General features: G+C 28.6%; 1 protein-coding gene across 16 annotated transcripts in view; it reads right to left on the reverse strand.

The window, feature by feature from the left end:
- Positions 1 to 16,520, reverse strand: part of LOC136976541 (uncharacterized) — a 100,667-nt gene that overhangs the window by 42,247 nt on the left and 41,900 nt on the right. For 9 of the 16 annotated variants that reach the window (XM_067271858.1, XM_067271862.1, XM_067271859.1 and 6 more), the window contains 2 exons: positions 9,589 to 9,678; positions 1,298 to 1,387 (listed from right to left, as the gene is read on the reverse strand). The exons of 2 other annotated variants lie outside the window; for them this stretch is intronic. In XM_067271858.1, the coding sequence (XP_067127959.1) occupies positions 1,298 to 1,387; positions 9,589 to 9,678 (180 nt within the window). The remainder of the gene's footprint in view (positions 1 to 1,297; positions 1,388 to 9,588; positions 9,679 to 16,520) is intronic. 5 more of the 16 variants (XM_067271867.1, XM_067271865.1, XM_067271864.1 and 2 more) reach the window with 2 other exon arrangements.

A 16,520-nucleotide genomic window follows, 5' to 3' on the forward strand; every position in this document is an offset into this window, starting at 1 on the left:
ATACAATAATATATATAGTAGATATTGGTTACATCTACTAAGCACATAATTTGTAATATCTGTATTTTTATTTTCATATTCATGTATATTATTTTACTGATTCATTTTATTAATGTTTAAATTTAGAATCAATGATTTATAATATGATAAATCCAGAAAATATTTTTAGCAACATATTTAGGAAAAATTAAAAAGTTACATGTTAGAAAATTTCTTAGAAAAAAAATTATTAGCAAGTTAAAATAATAGTAATAGTATATTTAAAATATTTTTTTATTCTCAAAAGCTTTGATGTATATTATTCTAATATGGTAAGTTTTTTCTTAAATTTAGCAATATGGAAATTTATATGTAAATAGTAAAAAAGCATTAGAATTATACAGATGCAGAAAACAAATCAACAATTTATTTAAAATGGCTGAGATTTAGGTCAAATCTCCACTTTCACAAAAATATGCATAAAACATGCCATTTTCTCAAATAACCAAATCAGGTTTAAATACCATTAAAATATTTTGCAACATGACTATTTACTTGAAAAATATTTTACACACATTATATAGAAAAATAAATCCAGTTTTAGTACGAGTTCTAGTAATGCCCATTAATAAATTATAATCAGTTATATTTTTAAAAAATGCATAATTATAACAACACTGCTAAATCTTCATTGACATAAGATTTCCAATCTCATCCTATCACTCATTAAAAAAAATCAAAGCTTCAGTCATACAAAACAGGCAATTTTGCAAGTTATAATTATCTTAATATTTTAATGAATTTTGTTTCATAATAATTTGTTTAGTTTCAAAACAAATCTAAATTGCTTTTGAAAAATAAATTTTAAAATTTTAACTTAAATTTAAAATCTAATCTAAAAACGGATAATCCTTCTGAACAAGATACTAAAAGAAATAATTCTAATATTTGATTAATGTTTATCCAGTAAACAATAAGATGATAATATTAAACATTGGATATAATATTTTAATTTGTATTATATTGGGCATTATAAGATATTTTATGAATATGAGATAAAATGAAAAACAGTTTAAAAAAAATAAATTTCAAAAATATATTCAGTAAGCAGCAAAATATAAATAAATACCAATTTTAAAAAGTTTTAGAAAACAAAAAAACTATATAATGTATGGTCTAATCAATGTATGATAAATTTAAAAATTCTAGAAAGAAAAAGAAGTGTATCATTATCAAAGATATGAAAGATTTTAAATTTAACTAAAAGCATAAAGATATTAATTAAATTTTAAAAATAATTTTAAAGTCATTAACTTACTAGAGAATTTATATCTATTCCAGTAGCAATTGCTTCACGATTAGGGGAGATGGATCTGTGCTCTTGTGCATGTTGAGTATAACTTGTTTTCTGTTTAATAGTAATTATATTGTAATAGTTTTATATATAATCTCTGTAATACATGCAACAAATTAAAGTACTTAATTATTTTATTAAAATTGAATAAATAAATCACACAAATAATTTAATTTGAAATATTTAATTATGAAAAATGCTGAATTTTCTAAACATGTTTTCTATAAATATAATTTCATATTCATTAAATAAGAAAAATTATATTTAATTTTATCTGTATTCAATAATAAGCATAAGCTTGAAAATCTTAGTTAACATGTTGATGTCCAAAAATTTTAAATAATACTTTAATGGATCAAAATAAATTAAATGGATAAGCCTTATTAGTTTGTTTACATCTAAAATCTATGTATGTAAATATAAATCATAAATTAAAAAAATTTCTTTAAATAATTTTTTCCTCTCATCAAAAACAATATCTGTTTATAATAAAAAAAAATTTATATATTATGAGAATTTTATGTAAAACTAAATGATAAAAAAATGCAAAACAGTACATAATTTACCTAATTTCCATAAATTAAAATATATATTAAATGAATTTATAAATAATATATTTTTCAAAATGTTTATATTTTAAAACTTCATATATTAATTTCCTTGTTTGCTTGTTATAAGATAAATACAATGCTAATATCATCAGGATATTTTATTACATAGAACAAATGTATGCATTAAAACTGAAAATATTAAAAAACAGATACATATTGGAGTAAATATTTGATTAAACAAATATGAGTTATTTATACATCTCTAAACATCTCAAAGCCTAATAAGTCAATGATTGCAGTATAGAATGGGGCTACTTTACCATTATTATTATTATTATTAAATTCTAAGTAATTTGGTACTAGAAGTAGATGTTAGGCACCATCTCATTAAATTTAATAATTATAATTAAATTAATGTTTACTAAATAATTTATAATATTCTGGAAAAAAAGAATCTGCTCAGAACAAGACTGGAAACTGCAACTCCTGCTTAATGTGAAGATATGCTGCCAGTTACACTACCCAGACCTCTCTCTGACCCTTTGCTTCCAGACATTTAATCTTAGACATAAGATATCTCTATCCCATGCAAAGGTGAGGCAATATGCCATATTAATGTATATATTAGATATAAGTTTAGTTTTAAGTTTTCTTTCTTCTTCCTTTTGTTTTCTTGAATTTTCTATTAACATTCTTTCCTGTGGGTGGGGTAAACCTTTCCACATTAACAATGGGAAGGAAGTCCCTGAGGCTACTAGAATGATAAGAAGGTTCACTCGAGTTGGACTCTTGGTGAAGGTAGACGTGCGAAAGTTATGTTCCTGCTTGTCGTCTAGAAGGACAAAGGGAGAGAGAGGTGACCTACAGAAAGAGAAAGGATGCCGCTAACATAAAGAGGGAGAGAACGTCTCTTGTACAAAGGAAAATCTTTGAAGAGATCTGAAAAAGATCAGCGAGAAACAATTTAGAGTGATTCCCCACCAGAAGAGCATCAATACCAAACAAAGAACCCGGGTATTCCTTATAACCTCCTCTATCATACTAAAACTTCTTGCTATTCTTCCTTTCCATTTTAGTTTGAAATTTAGTGCAAGTTAGTCATAAGATTACAAGTCCATCTTTTCTTAATTGTCGTGAGCACATTCTTTTGTTCTGTATTCGTTCAATTCCTCACCCCAGTTTGGGATATTGTATTACATTAAGAGTTGGAATCCGAAAGAATCCTGTATATTGCTAATCACGTGAGAAAAAAAATAAATAATTGTTGTTATATTTTTTTCATGTACTGCCTCTCGTGGACTATTGTACACTCGCATGACTATCACAAAGGTAAAGCAATAGACAGCTGAGTGCCATAGTAGGTGAGTATAGGCTGTGGACCTAGGAGTAATCCTTGGTACAATGAGTAACCATGGATAATTATATCCAATACAATATGATATCACTAACATGGTTTGAAAATTGGGGATATTCCCCATACAATGCAACTTCTGGTTTTGCTCTAACACAGTTTGAAAATCCTCTGTGCAGAATTTCACAATTTTAAAGTGTAAACTTTGTTATTCAATATTTTTTTTTTATTCAAGTAAGCACGTGAGTAGTCTCAAATTTTCCCATAGATTTTAGAATATTGAAATTTTCAAAATTATTTTGTGCTTTTCATCAGGTTTACCTTAATGAAAACTGATAGGACAAGAAACAAAACTTAGTGCAATCTTTTCCTATCAACCACATGTCATTGTCATTGATTTCAGACTTTAGCCCTTAAGATTAATCTAAGAAAAGAAAACAGTGACAATCTTCATATTTAGTAAAGTTTATTTAAACATTTTTAGATAAGTGTTATTAAACTGTAGGTAAGTAATCATTCGTAAAATGATGAACAAAATATGATAGTATCTTGGTACTCAAAGAAATTTGGTATTCAACACAAATTCTGGAAAAAGTTGTTCGGTACTCAATTGAACAAACGCGACCTGCTAGAACAAATTTTTGAATAATATTTTTATTTCATTTCATCATCCATAAAAATTTATGATAAAAATAAAATATAATGAAAATGTTGCCGATACTTCTGATCAAGATCAACAAAAAAGCAGAGATAATGACAATACTTTCGAAAAAGAAAACACCTTTGTTTAACTAAAATAATATTAATGCATAATACAGCACTTTTAACTGTGATTTTTAGTTATTGATTATTAAAGCAATCAATAACTTATTTCCAAACATATCTCTCTTAGTAACAAAAAGTAGTAGTACACTTTTGCTAACTTCTAGAACTCCCAAAGTTTTGCATTAGTCCTTTGTTTCATATAGCATGGATTCATATAAGACATCACTTTTTTGAAACATAACTACAGTGTTATATGAGTGATACCTGTACTTAAAATTTAATTAATAATAATAGTAGTAAAGTAGCCTGATTCTATATGGCAACTGTTTGGCTTATAAGTTATCAATATTACAAAAGATGAATAAATATGGTAATATAAAAAACTGGCACACACAAACTGGAACTATGTACTAAACAAAACATTGTTTAGTATATAGTGTTTGTTTAATATGTTAATAATATTTAAAAATTTGTTTTTAATATTTGGTAATTCAAACTGTTAAGAAAGGGTTTGGCAAGCAACCTAAATCATCAAGAATTGCAGAATTTGTAAATGGAAAATGTTTAAAAAACTACAGTTAATATGTACTTTTTAAGATATGAATGCAATATGTAAGATAACTTCATATTATATAATAATTCTATTACTTATATATTATAAAATTAAGAAGAAAAAAAAAACTTGAAATAAGATGAGTTTATTGAAAAACAAAGAACATCTTAAATTAAATAACTGCAATGATCCTTTCTAAGACTAATAACAGCAGGGTTTACAAAGTTTTTTTTTATCATCAACTGTGCAGCTAGGCTTAATTCTTTTCATCACCAATTTTCTTTAATTTTTACATTTTTCTCATTATTTTTTATGTTTTGTGTAACTTTTTTACTGATTTAGTTTATGTACTTGATCATTATTAGTATAGGCCTCTCTTACTATAGGCATCATTTACATTAATTTTATTACAGTTGGCCATAGTTCCAAGATGCATTCCTATCATTTTTCCCACTTCATAATATTTTCTTTCATTAAGATAAAGTCATACATTATTAGCCATAAGCTTTGAAACCATCTATAAAGTTTTGATAGTGATGATGATTGTATACAATGAAAAAACTTTCCTTGGCACAATCATTCTTAAATGTAAACACTTAAAAAAAAACTATTCTACAAGAAATCAAATCAAATAAAGAAATTTTCTAACCATTAAAACTGCAACACAAGTCATAAGATATATAATTTACTATAAAAATGTTTTTATATGATGTATGTACTGTACTTCTAACCATGTATGCTATGCATCTCAGTCACACATGTAGAATGCACAATAATCACTATTTGGGAAGTAACTTTGTGTGTTTGTGGAATATCATGCCATGCAGTATCTTGAAAGTCATCTATGGTAATTGTAGTTGAGCTCTAGCAAGCCAAATGTAAAATCTTGTCCCATATATGCTCATTGAAGTACAAATCTGATGAATAAACAGGTAAGTAAGAAGTGGTACAGGTTGATCAATTAAGAACTGTAGACCATTCATGTTCTGCAGTTCCTGTGTAGTTGGATATTATCACATTGAAACAGAATACTAGAGAACCTCTGGTTAAGTGCTAAAAGCTGAGTATACTGTATAATACACCAATAGCTGGTCAAGATATCAGCAATGACATGAGGCAGAAATAAGAGTGAAACCAAATGGAACCCAACCATAATATCTGATGCTGGCCATATGGTATTGTAAAATACATGCCTTCAAGAGTCATCATGGTGCCTCCATATACAAATTCATCTATTTATGGTGGAGTAAATTGAAGTGGGGTTTTTCTATAAAACAAGCAATTATTTTATTTTGACACTGCCACAATGCCAGGCTGCAATTTTTAATCATATTTTCTAATTTATTTAATTTAAAATATATGCTCTCCACCTTCAAATTAGTAATGTCTTGCCCCTGTACATCATACTTTTCCTTTAGCAATTGAGTTGTGCTGGTCATTTAAATAACTCCTTTTGGAGAATTTTTGAATTGAAATATGACTTTTGGTTTGCATCAGAAGTTCGCACACAGTTAATCAGGACTTCTTTCCCTAAGCTTTCCATATCTGGTCTCGGCTTTCATCTATCTAACTCCATTCTCAAGATTAAAGAGGAACAGACGGATGGACAAACAACAGAGGGAATTTATAGGTCTACAATTTTTTCAAAACTGCAACACAAAAAAGAAAAGCAATATAATGCAGTTCACAACTGTTTGTTGTGAAGAATCAGTAGTAATCAAAGGAACAAACAATGAATAAGAAGGACCCACTGCTGCACATGACAACAAATTTTGCATATGAACACTCAATGTGTTAAGACTTTTGCAGCATTGGACTAGGATTGACAACATGTTCAGTATATTACTGTCACAAACAAGATGTCTGTCCTCGAGATGACTCATATCAGGGTTCAATTCTATAACTACTAGTGCCATACTCTCATCACTGTCTCCATAACACAAAACAGATATCCCAGAATAATTACCTTCCTGTATTCCCACAATTCTACTTTTCTGAAAGTCCAAAGCTAAATTATGACTCTTGTCCTCTTACCCAAGATATGTTAGAATATCTAAGAATATAATACAGTAACCTACTGTATTGAAACTACCAGTAATTACTCAATAATTTTAGAAAATATTCTTTGCAGTCACATTTTATAACCATTGAGAGAAAGTCCAAAAGACTTAACTCATACATTTATAAATGCTATATTTGTAGAACATTTTTACCCACTACCTTCTATACTGCATGTTTTGTACCAATATGAGGAATTTCAGCATTGCAATTTTTAATAGCCAGGAGTATATTATGCTTTATTGTATGAATCTGATCCACAAGGTATCTGTATTCTATCTATATTCTCTACAGATAACATATTGGTATCCTGATAACTTGATACCTCACATGGAAAGCTAAACATGTTATGCAAATTATCAAGTTAATTAGGTTTTAGGAAATTTTAAATTTTATAAGTTGGTGGTATCACTAAATGCAATACTGTATATACAATTTGTCACTTTGTGACATTAGACTTCATCTTACTATAGTACATAAAATAATAGTGCAATTAATGAAATTGCCTGGTTAATGAAAATTTGCATAAATATAATCATTTTTATATATGTACAAATTACTGTACTATATTAAAAATACATAAGAGGAAAATTTGAATCATTGACAAAAAGCAACTTATCAAAAATACATCATTTAAAATAATCTGTTATTAAAGTTTACTTCTTTTTCAATATAACATACATGAAGTCTTCAATACCCTGCAAGTCATATAGAGGATTGTCAAAAATTATCCTGTATTCAAAGAAAATGACAAATCATATCAAGTGGCCTGCAAAACTTCTCTTTGATTTGATGCTTCTGAATTTTCATCTTCAGAGCTTTATTGCACATCAGAAGAGAAGCAGCAGCATTTGTGCTCCCTTTTAATATATTGTTCAAAATGTCTCATCCATCATCCTGTAAGATATCAAAGTCCAATCGTTGTTTTGGGCATTATTTTTAGTTATTATTTTCTTGTAATGTTTTAATGACAAACTCCCAAAAAACCCCAAAATAAACTAAATTCCAAATTAAAAACAAACATTCACTTGCATATGTGACTGACTGTGAATTTAGCTGATACTGGCGGAGATTAAATTAGTTGTATCTCCCAAGTTGGGAAAAAGAAAATTTGAATTTCAAATAGAAGTAATCATATCTAAGGCACCTAAGACAGTGATTTTTAAACTTGTACATTGAGGACATAGAAGAAACTATGTCTTCAATGAACTTCTGAACAACCTTCTTTGATAAAAATGCTTAACATTGTGAATTATACTTTGGTCTAATGGTTGTAAAACATGCACCTGGAAAAAAGAAAACGCTACTACAAGGAGATTTTCTAAACATGAACGATCTGTACAATTATATACAATCATAAGCACTTTTCTACTCTGCAGGAAACTTCATGTCAAGCTTTCTTATCTAGCATTTGGAAACTGAAGCTATCATCCATGCCTGTCTGTTGCTTCCATAGTCAACTGAGTCAAAACCTTTACACCTTTGAAACAGTGTGGTTGTCTACATTTATCAATTTCTGGATCATTCATATACATTATAAAAAGGACAGTCAAGTGTTTTGTTTTTCTTATACACTACAGATTTTCCCTTTAAAAGCCAATGTTTTGTCTGGGAACAATCTGTAGAGAAGGCCAGTTTCATCACAGTTAAAAGTTGTTATTCCTAGTATAGGACTCAAGTTTCTTTTTCAAGATTCTTATTCTTGCAATGAATGATTATATCTTCAGGAACAAAAGATTTTTCACCACAAACATATCAAAAAATGATCTCATGGTGTGCTTGAATTGATTTACCAGCCATTGCTTGCTTTTAAATCTGTCACACAGTTTCTCAGCAAAATCTTTAGCCATCTGTTGAATAACTAAACCAGATATAGAAATTTCTTGTTTTTGCATGGATTTAAAATCATATTGGAATAGCTTCTTCAACAAGACTAAAAAGTCAGATATCCATATGCACTGACTCATAGTTCTGTCAATTTGTCCTTAAAATTTTCTCCTTATTCTTTACAAATGTCATTACTATCATATGAAATGTCATATTATTTCATAACATCAGACTGCTTATGGCCATCTACAAGTTTTGTTAAAATTTCTACTTTTGTTTACTGTACAAAAGACAAACAAAATGTTCTGAGCATTTAATGAACAGAACTATAACCAGACAGTATTCCCTAAGAATTTTTCCAGTTGAAGGGAGTGAGATAACAGTAGCTTTTATGGGGTGGAAAAGAGAAGCTGTATAGAGATGATGTTCACACAATAGGAGCACAGATTCTCAGAAAAACTTCCTTTTCTTTTCAAAATATTTCAAACCTAGGGTCAAGTTAATATGGTCATCTTGATAGCATCAACTTAATGAGGTTCTCCCCACACAGAATAGTACTTTAGACTAACCAAAATATTAATTAAAAAAATGTTAGAGCACCAAAATAGCAGGTTCCATTGTATATTCTAAAATATATTCTAGAATATATTGTAATATTTAATACAGGCTATCTAAAAAGTAGTAATTGGCAAATTACTATCAGTTGAGGCATTCTTACAGTAGAAGAGTAGCATTAGGAGCCACAAAACCTTCTCAAAAGTTCTGTGAGCATTTGAGTACTTTTTAAATTTTAATAATTATCAAGAATTAAACAGTTAACAAATTGTATTTTTTATCTGGAAATTTTTAATAAAATCAATTTGAATTTGCTTTCACTTCATGTGTTCAAAATTGCATGCATCTTCATTAAAAATGATTAATTTTGATGATGATAATGTTACGAAATTGAATTTAAAATATTTCAAATTTTAAGCAAAATACCAAAATTTAGTATAGAAGAATGTCCAATAAAATTTAAAAATTTATTAAACACTAACTTAAATTTAACTATAAAACTGTAAATGACAGCTGCTTTTTTTTATACAGATTAAGAATAAATCTTGCAAATTTTAATAATTCATATATAAACATGTAAATATAAAAAACTCACCAATGATTCAAAATCAATGCCTGTATCAATAATTTCTTTAGGTGGAGATTGTGAAATAGCTTGTTCAGCATGGTTAACATATTGTGATCTCTATTCCAACATGCAAAGTATTAAATGCAAATTAAAAAAGAAAATCAAGCAAATGATTAAGAAAATACAAAACAATTATTTTAATTAAAAAAAATTATTATGTTATTAGTAATTATTTAACAATTAGGGAAATTATTTTAACCATTTGTTAGGTACTTATGTATTAAAAACAATCAGTTAAAAATGCAAGAAAGTTTTATTTACAGCACAGACTCTTATACACCTTTTTACACACAGCCATCTTTTGCTATCATTCAAACGTTTTCGGTTATTTTTAATAACCTTTTTCAAGAACCGTTACACCCGAATAACCGAAAACGTTTGAATGATAGCAAAAGACGGCTGTGTGTAAAAAGGTGTATAAGAGTCTGTGCTGTAAATTAACGCAGTCTTAGAAGAGTGTTAAATAAGTCTTATTTAATTAACTTGATGCTTTCAAAAAAATAAATTTATAGAGAAAATTAATTTTATTATTTATTTATATGTGGACATTTTAAAATCAAGAAGTTTAATTAAAAAACACACACATTTCTCTATAATTTTTCAAAAAATTTTAAATCATCATACAATTTATACATAAACAATTTTATTAAATTAGAATTACTAATCATAATGTGTTAAGTATCCTTACATATAACTTATAAAATTCAATTCAATAGTAACAAAAATATGAATCTTGAACAACACCTTAAATACATTTTTAGCAACACTTTAATTTATTTAAACAAACATTTTTGACCCCTTTTCACAGGTCTACATAGTTTTGCTGAAAAATATTTAAGGTGTTGTTCAAGCTAAATTAGTTTCTGCTTATATAGAAGTTTTTTTTAAATATGAATCTTTCAGAAAAAAAATTATACAATAGGAATTTTAACAACAAATTCAAATTTCTAACTTTTGTTTTTAAGAATCATTTTTACTTTATGACTTGATGTAATATTTTTAAAAAATCATAACTATCATTTAATAAAACTCTTATTCAAAAAGTAGAAGTATATAACTATCAAAACAACACATTTTAAGATTCCAGCACACCACAAATATTTGGACTGTTTATTTTGAAAGTGGTATAAGTCCATTTTTTTTTCTTTCAAAATATTTAAAGATTTGCATTTTAGTTGATTCAAAAATATAAATAAAGTATACTAAGTTTGGCAATGTTTCTATGACTTTATGTAATCAACTTACATGTTTATAAAGACTTATGTGAATTTAACTAAACCAATGTATTCTTTCTGGGTCATAAATGGACTTACACCCACTTTCATAATTATTGAAATTTAATGACTTTTACAAGTCATTAAATTTCAATTATGTAAAATTCAATTTCACTTTGAAATACATTGTGTTTTATTCTGATTTTGTTTATAAATAATAATAAAAAATAAAATAGTATTGTTTATTCTCAACATTAAAAATATTTACTTATTGTTAGACTATTTTATGATAAACTTATTAGCTTATCATTACACACTTCTTTCATTTTGGCTCATTATATGGAGATTTTTTTTCATTACATCTGTTTCCATTCTATCAAATTGTGCTTTTGTTGGTAAAATTCATAGTTTTACTCCTCTCTTATAAGGGGCTCCCATAAATGATGTCCACACTAGAAAGCAGGGAAGGGAGAGAGGGGTTAAGACAAGTTGGACAAGGGGGAGGAGGGTTGAGTGTTAGTGGACGTTTATGTCATTGAATTTTATACAGTTTATGTATTTTGTCATATTTATTTCAAAATTTCTTGTGTTTCATTTCTACTTATGGTATATTTCATTCATAAAGTGATGAAGGTTTTAATGGAGGTTGAATTATGTTGGTGCTAGTCTTGCCCGTTTTTTCATAACAGTACCACCGTGCATAGGAAACCTTAATGGCATCATTTGTGTTAATATACAGTTGCCAACCAAGTCAGCTTTGTAAATTTCCAATGCTTCAAGGTTCCAAAGGTGTTCAATTTGATGTATCCATCTGACCAACTTTATGGAGGTCGGCTCACGTGTCAGGGTCTGTGGCATAGGTGGATACGGCAGTGGTATGCCTGTTAGTGATATCATATCTGTGCTCCTATACTCTCTTGCTTAGAGTGCTTTGTATGCTAAATCACTTTGAAATATGTTGTCTCTGAGGGGTGCCGCTTTTGTAGTTTACTCCGACATGGACCGTGAGCTTCACAATGCATGCTTCCGTCTAGGTTCACACTGCTCAATAGCACAGGCAGAAACTTTAGCTATTTATATGAGTTTAATTCATATTAGGCATAGGAAGGACAAAAGACACTATTTACACTATCGCATTTATTCTGACAGTAGGGTAGCTTTACACAGGATTGCGAAGTCCAATCCTTAAAACTCATCCATCTCATACACCACATTCTCAGGACACTTAGACAACATTAGAATAGATTTCCAATGGGTCCCGGGTCATGCAGGGGTTCTTGGCAATGACCACTAACTGTCTTGCCAAACAAGCTGCAAAGTCTTCAGTCACTAGTACTTTCAGTTACATTCCTACCTCATACATCAACAATCACGTCAAGAAGCAAATCTTTATTCCTGGCAGTCTTGCCAGGAATAAAGATTTGCTTCTTGGACCGTGGGACCGTGACACCACTGGTAGGCTCACCTACACTTTCATCCCAAAGGTTGACACTACTGAATTTGCACTCTTACCCTACTTACACCCTCATTCAGCTACTTACAGGACATGGCAACTTTAAGCAATACTTGCATAGATTTAACCTTGGGGACAAGCCACAATGCAATTGTGGTATTCAGGAAGACCAAACACCACTTCACTTAGTTTTTCACTGCAATAGGTACAGTACAATCACATTAGGGATAGTTTAATGAGAGCTGCTATTCTTGAAGAGTACAACTGGCCTTGCAATCTGCACCAACTCATTCACACACATACAATGTTCCATCATCTACTCACAGTTACATCCCTTAGTGGGGCTCTTAAGAGTACTCACTCCAAAAACATGGATGGCAATTAGCTTTTCCTTGCTTTGTTTCAACTGTCAGCATTTAGCTGCCTTTTAACTTTGTATTTTAATTCTTTTTTCTGTCTTCTTTTTCAGTCTAAATTCAGTTAGTCCTAACTGTAAGTTAGATTAGGGACTCTTAGCTTGGTTTTCAATTAGGATATGATAGGTTAGGTTAAATTAGATTAGGATTTGTTAGCTTTAGTCCTCTGGTTAGGTTCGTCCTAGGTCATGGTAGGTTAGTTTAGTTAGTGAGTAAGTTAATGTTTAAAAATAAAATATAAATAAATAAATAAAAATTGGGGTCTGGCCCATTTGTCTCTGTCGGTCCATTCATCTCATCTAGTTTGTCATTATGTTTGTTTCTTTTTCGCACTGTCTGTCTAGCTGTTTAGTATTAAGATTCGCAATTGCATTCAGTTTTATTCGTATTATGTAGATATAAGTCTTCTTACTAACAGCCACTTGGCACTAACTTCTATACTTAGTTATTCGTGGTGGCACTCAATTATTGGTGTTCGCTACACTTGGGTTTTCTTTTAGACCCTTTGGGGGACTACAGCCTTACAGCATAAAAACTGCATGCCAACATCAGAGGGCACTGTAGCAATATGTACACCGTTCAGAGGGATTCTATCTTCCTCTACTGTCTATCTCCTCTCCTTCCTTCTTCCCCTCCCCTTTCCCCTACCCTCTTTTCTGCCGGCTAAACACTTCATGTATGGCAGATATCTTTCTTGTATGTGTCTCTGAGGGGAACAATGTAGACATCAGGGGTCAGACTTTTATCGGTCCTGTCTTTGCCATTGCATAATAGTCCACACACCATGTTAGATCTCCTGTAGACAATCTTCGTGCTTGTACGGCAATTTCTTTATAAACGGAACTTAGATGTTAGTTGTATTCCACTACCATGCATGATTGGTTATTGTTGTAGTCCTGGGTTCTGTTAGGCATTACCTGTGTGTTGGATATATTGTATGTGGCTAGTTAATTGGAGTATGTGCACAATAAGTTACATATCAGGCCCCTACCATACCCATGCCTTACAGCTATGTTCCTGATGTGCTTCAACTCTGCCTGAGGAAGACCAAGGTATGGTCAAAAACACTAGTTTTCCATTAAAGTGGTGTTGTTACTGGATTCCTAAAGTTTTCAAGTGTGGATTACAGAAAGTTGGACAAACTGGGACAAGAGGGAGGAGTAAAAATTTACGAGGAGGATTAAAAATGTCCGCAACATGCTGTAAACATTGCCAAATGGTAAAACATGTACATTTACATGTATGTATGTACTGTACATGTATTCGTAAATTTAGATAAATTTTAGTTTTTAATATAGTACAGAAAAAAGTAATTTGTTTGTAAGCTTAAAATAGATTCTTATTAACCATATATTATTAAAAATGCATTAATAAATAAAATACAGAACTGGGAATGGTTATTTGTGGTTTAGCCTAGTGACAAGTGAATTCTGAGACTAGTAAATTAGACTTAAGTCGCCGGAACCAATTACCTGATGGAACCAATTACCGATAAGGTGAGGTATACTTGTATAATATATTCAATAATACATCATAAAGTTGTTCTTTTATTTTAGAAATTATTATAAATGCTATTTTTATAGGAATTACAGTATCTCTTATACAACAAAACTGAGAACCTTGCAGTTTAGATAAATCTAAGAGCTTAATTGGATTTTATTTCAGTAAGAAAACAAAAGCAGGAAAAAATGTTGCTGATTTTTAGATTAAAAAAATACTGGATTTCAAACAAAACAGTAAGAAAAATGCACAGAAAAACATTTTTGCTATAATAATCAGTTAATACAATGTAAATATATTTTGTAAAAACTTCAGTAAATTTAATATTTTATACAATATATAATTTTATTTGCTTATACGAAGATTTAATTTTTTTTTTACAATTAAACTAAGAAAATTCTTTTACTGATAAGATTTTAAAAGAAAAAAAAATGTTTCAGTAAAAAAATTAAATGTCAAACATCAGTAATGTATGAAATAAATGTTATAAAATTAATCATATGTAAAATGACATTTTCAAAAAGATTATTTTTGACTTCGTTGATGAGCCAAATATTGATATTTAAGATCTCAGTTTTATAAAAATATTTCAAAATGTTTAAAATTACTTTAAAAATTAATTTTTTCTCTCTTAAGTTTAAAGATGTTTTATATACTTCAAATATTTATTTTTATACTCTAAAATAAATATCAGTATATTGATGAAATTTCATTTATAAAAAAAATTTGGCTTTAAAATAATAATTTTCGAAGAACTTATAGGTGTGATAACAGCATTTCAAACAGTTTCAGCTAAAATGTCAATGTGTTATCAATAAATTATATCTGCAATATTTTTTCAGTATGAAAAACTGTTTCAATTATTAATTTCAAATAATATATTTTATTTTAAAAAAGCTAGTTTTAATTTTTAATTATTATATTTTTTTTAATAATTTTTTAATTATTTACATATAAATTAATATTAGATTAATAATATAACAATTATACTTCAACTTACATTGAAATAACATTTACTTAAAAACAAAGTGCATTCTTGATAATCTGAACTCATACAGTGGAACCTCTATATTTGTAATATTCAATATTCATCACTATTTTCTGTATTCGTCGTCATTTCCAACACCAGAAGTGGCACTACAATCGCACGCCCGTGCCGATCAGCTAGCTGCATAAGCTAGCTGTAGTTAATCAGTCTGCTTTGCCCAGCTGTCGTGTGTTGTTGAGTTATTGAAAAATAATCAATGCGAGAAACAAAGTTCCAATCACTACAAAGTGGCACACAAATGTTGCTATAGTCAACCAAAACACAAATACATTCAATAATAATGTAATTGCCTACTTCAGAAAAGTTTTAAAAAGCATACAAAAATAAACAACACTGGACAAGTTCTTTATTAAATCGAGTGCTACTGAATCATGGGAAAAACAGACCCCATGATCATAATTGGAATTATCTAATGTTTTAATTGATATGTCTTCTTCTAAACAATAATGCTATATTATTAATACAGTATATTAATAATACTGTTCTTCCCCTTCTACCACTATATCTTTATTGTACTAAATAAATACAGTAAAGTTTTACAAACAACATAATTTTTATTCTTATACCTTTATTTCAGGATGGAAACAATTAATTGAATATCAGTTATTTACTATGAGAAAAATTGTTTCTATACATTGAAATAACATTTACTTAAAAACAAAGTCATATTTTGTATTTGTTAGATCCTTAAGAACAGATTAATGATAAATATAGAGGTTCCACTGTATAGTGAAAAGCTTGTTTTATATATAATTGTTGATAATCCAAAGAACCAAAGTGGACTACAGACATGTTTTAAAAATTTGTATGCAATATATATTAAATATTTGTTAAAATGTTTAGTACATATTAATTTTAAAAGTAGATTGTTAAAAACATAATGAAAGATTTTTGTTTCTTTGACCAGAACATTTAGAAAAACAAAATTGCTTCAGGTTAATCAGTTCATATTGCTATATATTAGAAAATGTGTACTATATTTACATTTCTATATTATGACATTGAGACGTCAATAATATGGAATTCAATAATCAATAAAATATTATACGATATCTACTTTCAATGTTGTAAGAGTATATCAATTCTAGTTTGATATTTTTTGCTTAGTCTGATCAATAAAATGCTCTGAAAATATTCAAATAAATAATTTTAAACTATTTATATAATGTTGTAAAAACAAAACTGACAGGAATAATTAATTTTTTTATGGAAAAGGCAAAAATCATATTTTAAAAGTAATCAAAGAAAAATGTTAAATTTTACATCGA

This window comes from Centruroides vittatus, unplaced genomic scaffold (genome assembly GCF_030686945.1).
Source record: "Centruroides vittatus isolate TY-2023 unplaced genomic scaffold, ASM3068694v2 contig_401, whole genome shotgun sequence".
Lineage (NCBI taxonomy): Eukaryota > Metazoa > Arthropoda > Arachnida > Scorpiones > Buthidae > Centruroides > Centruroides vittatus.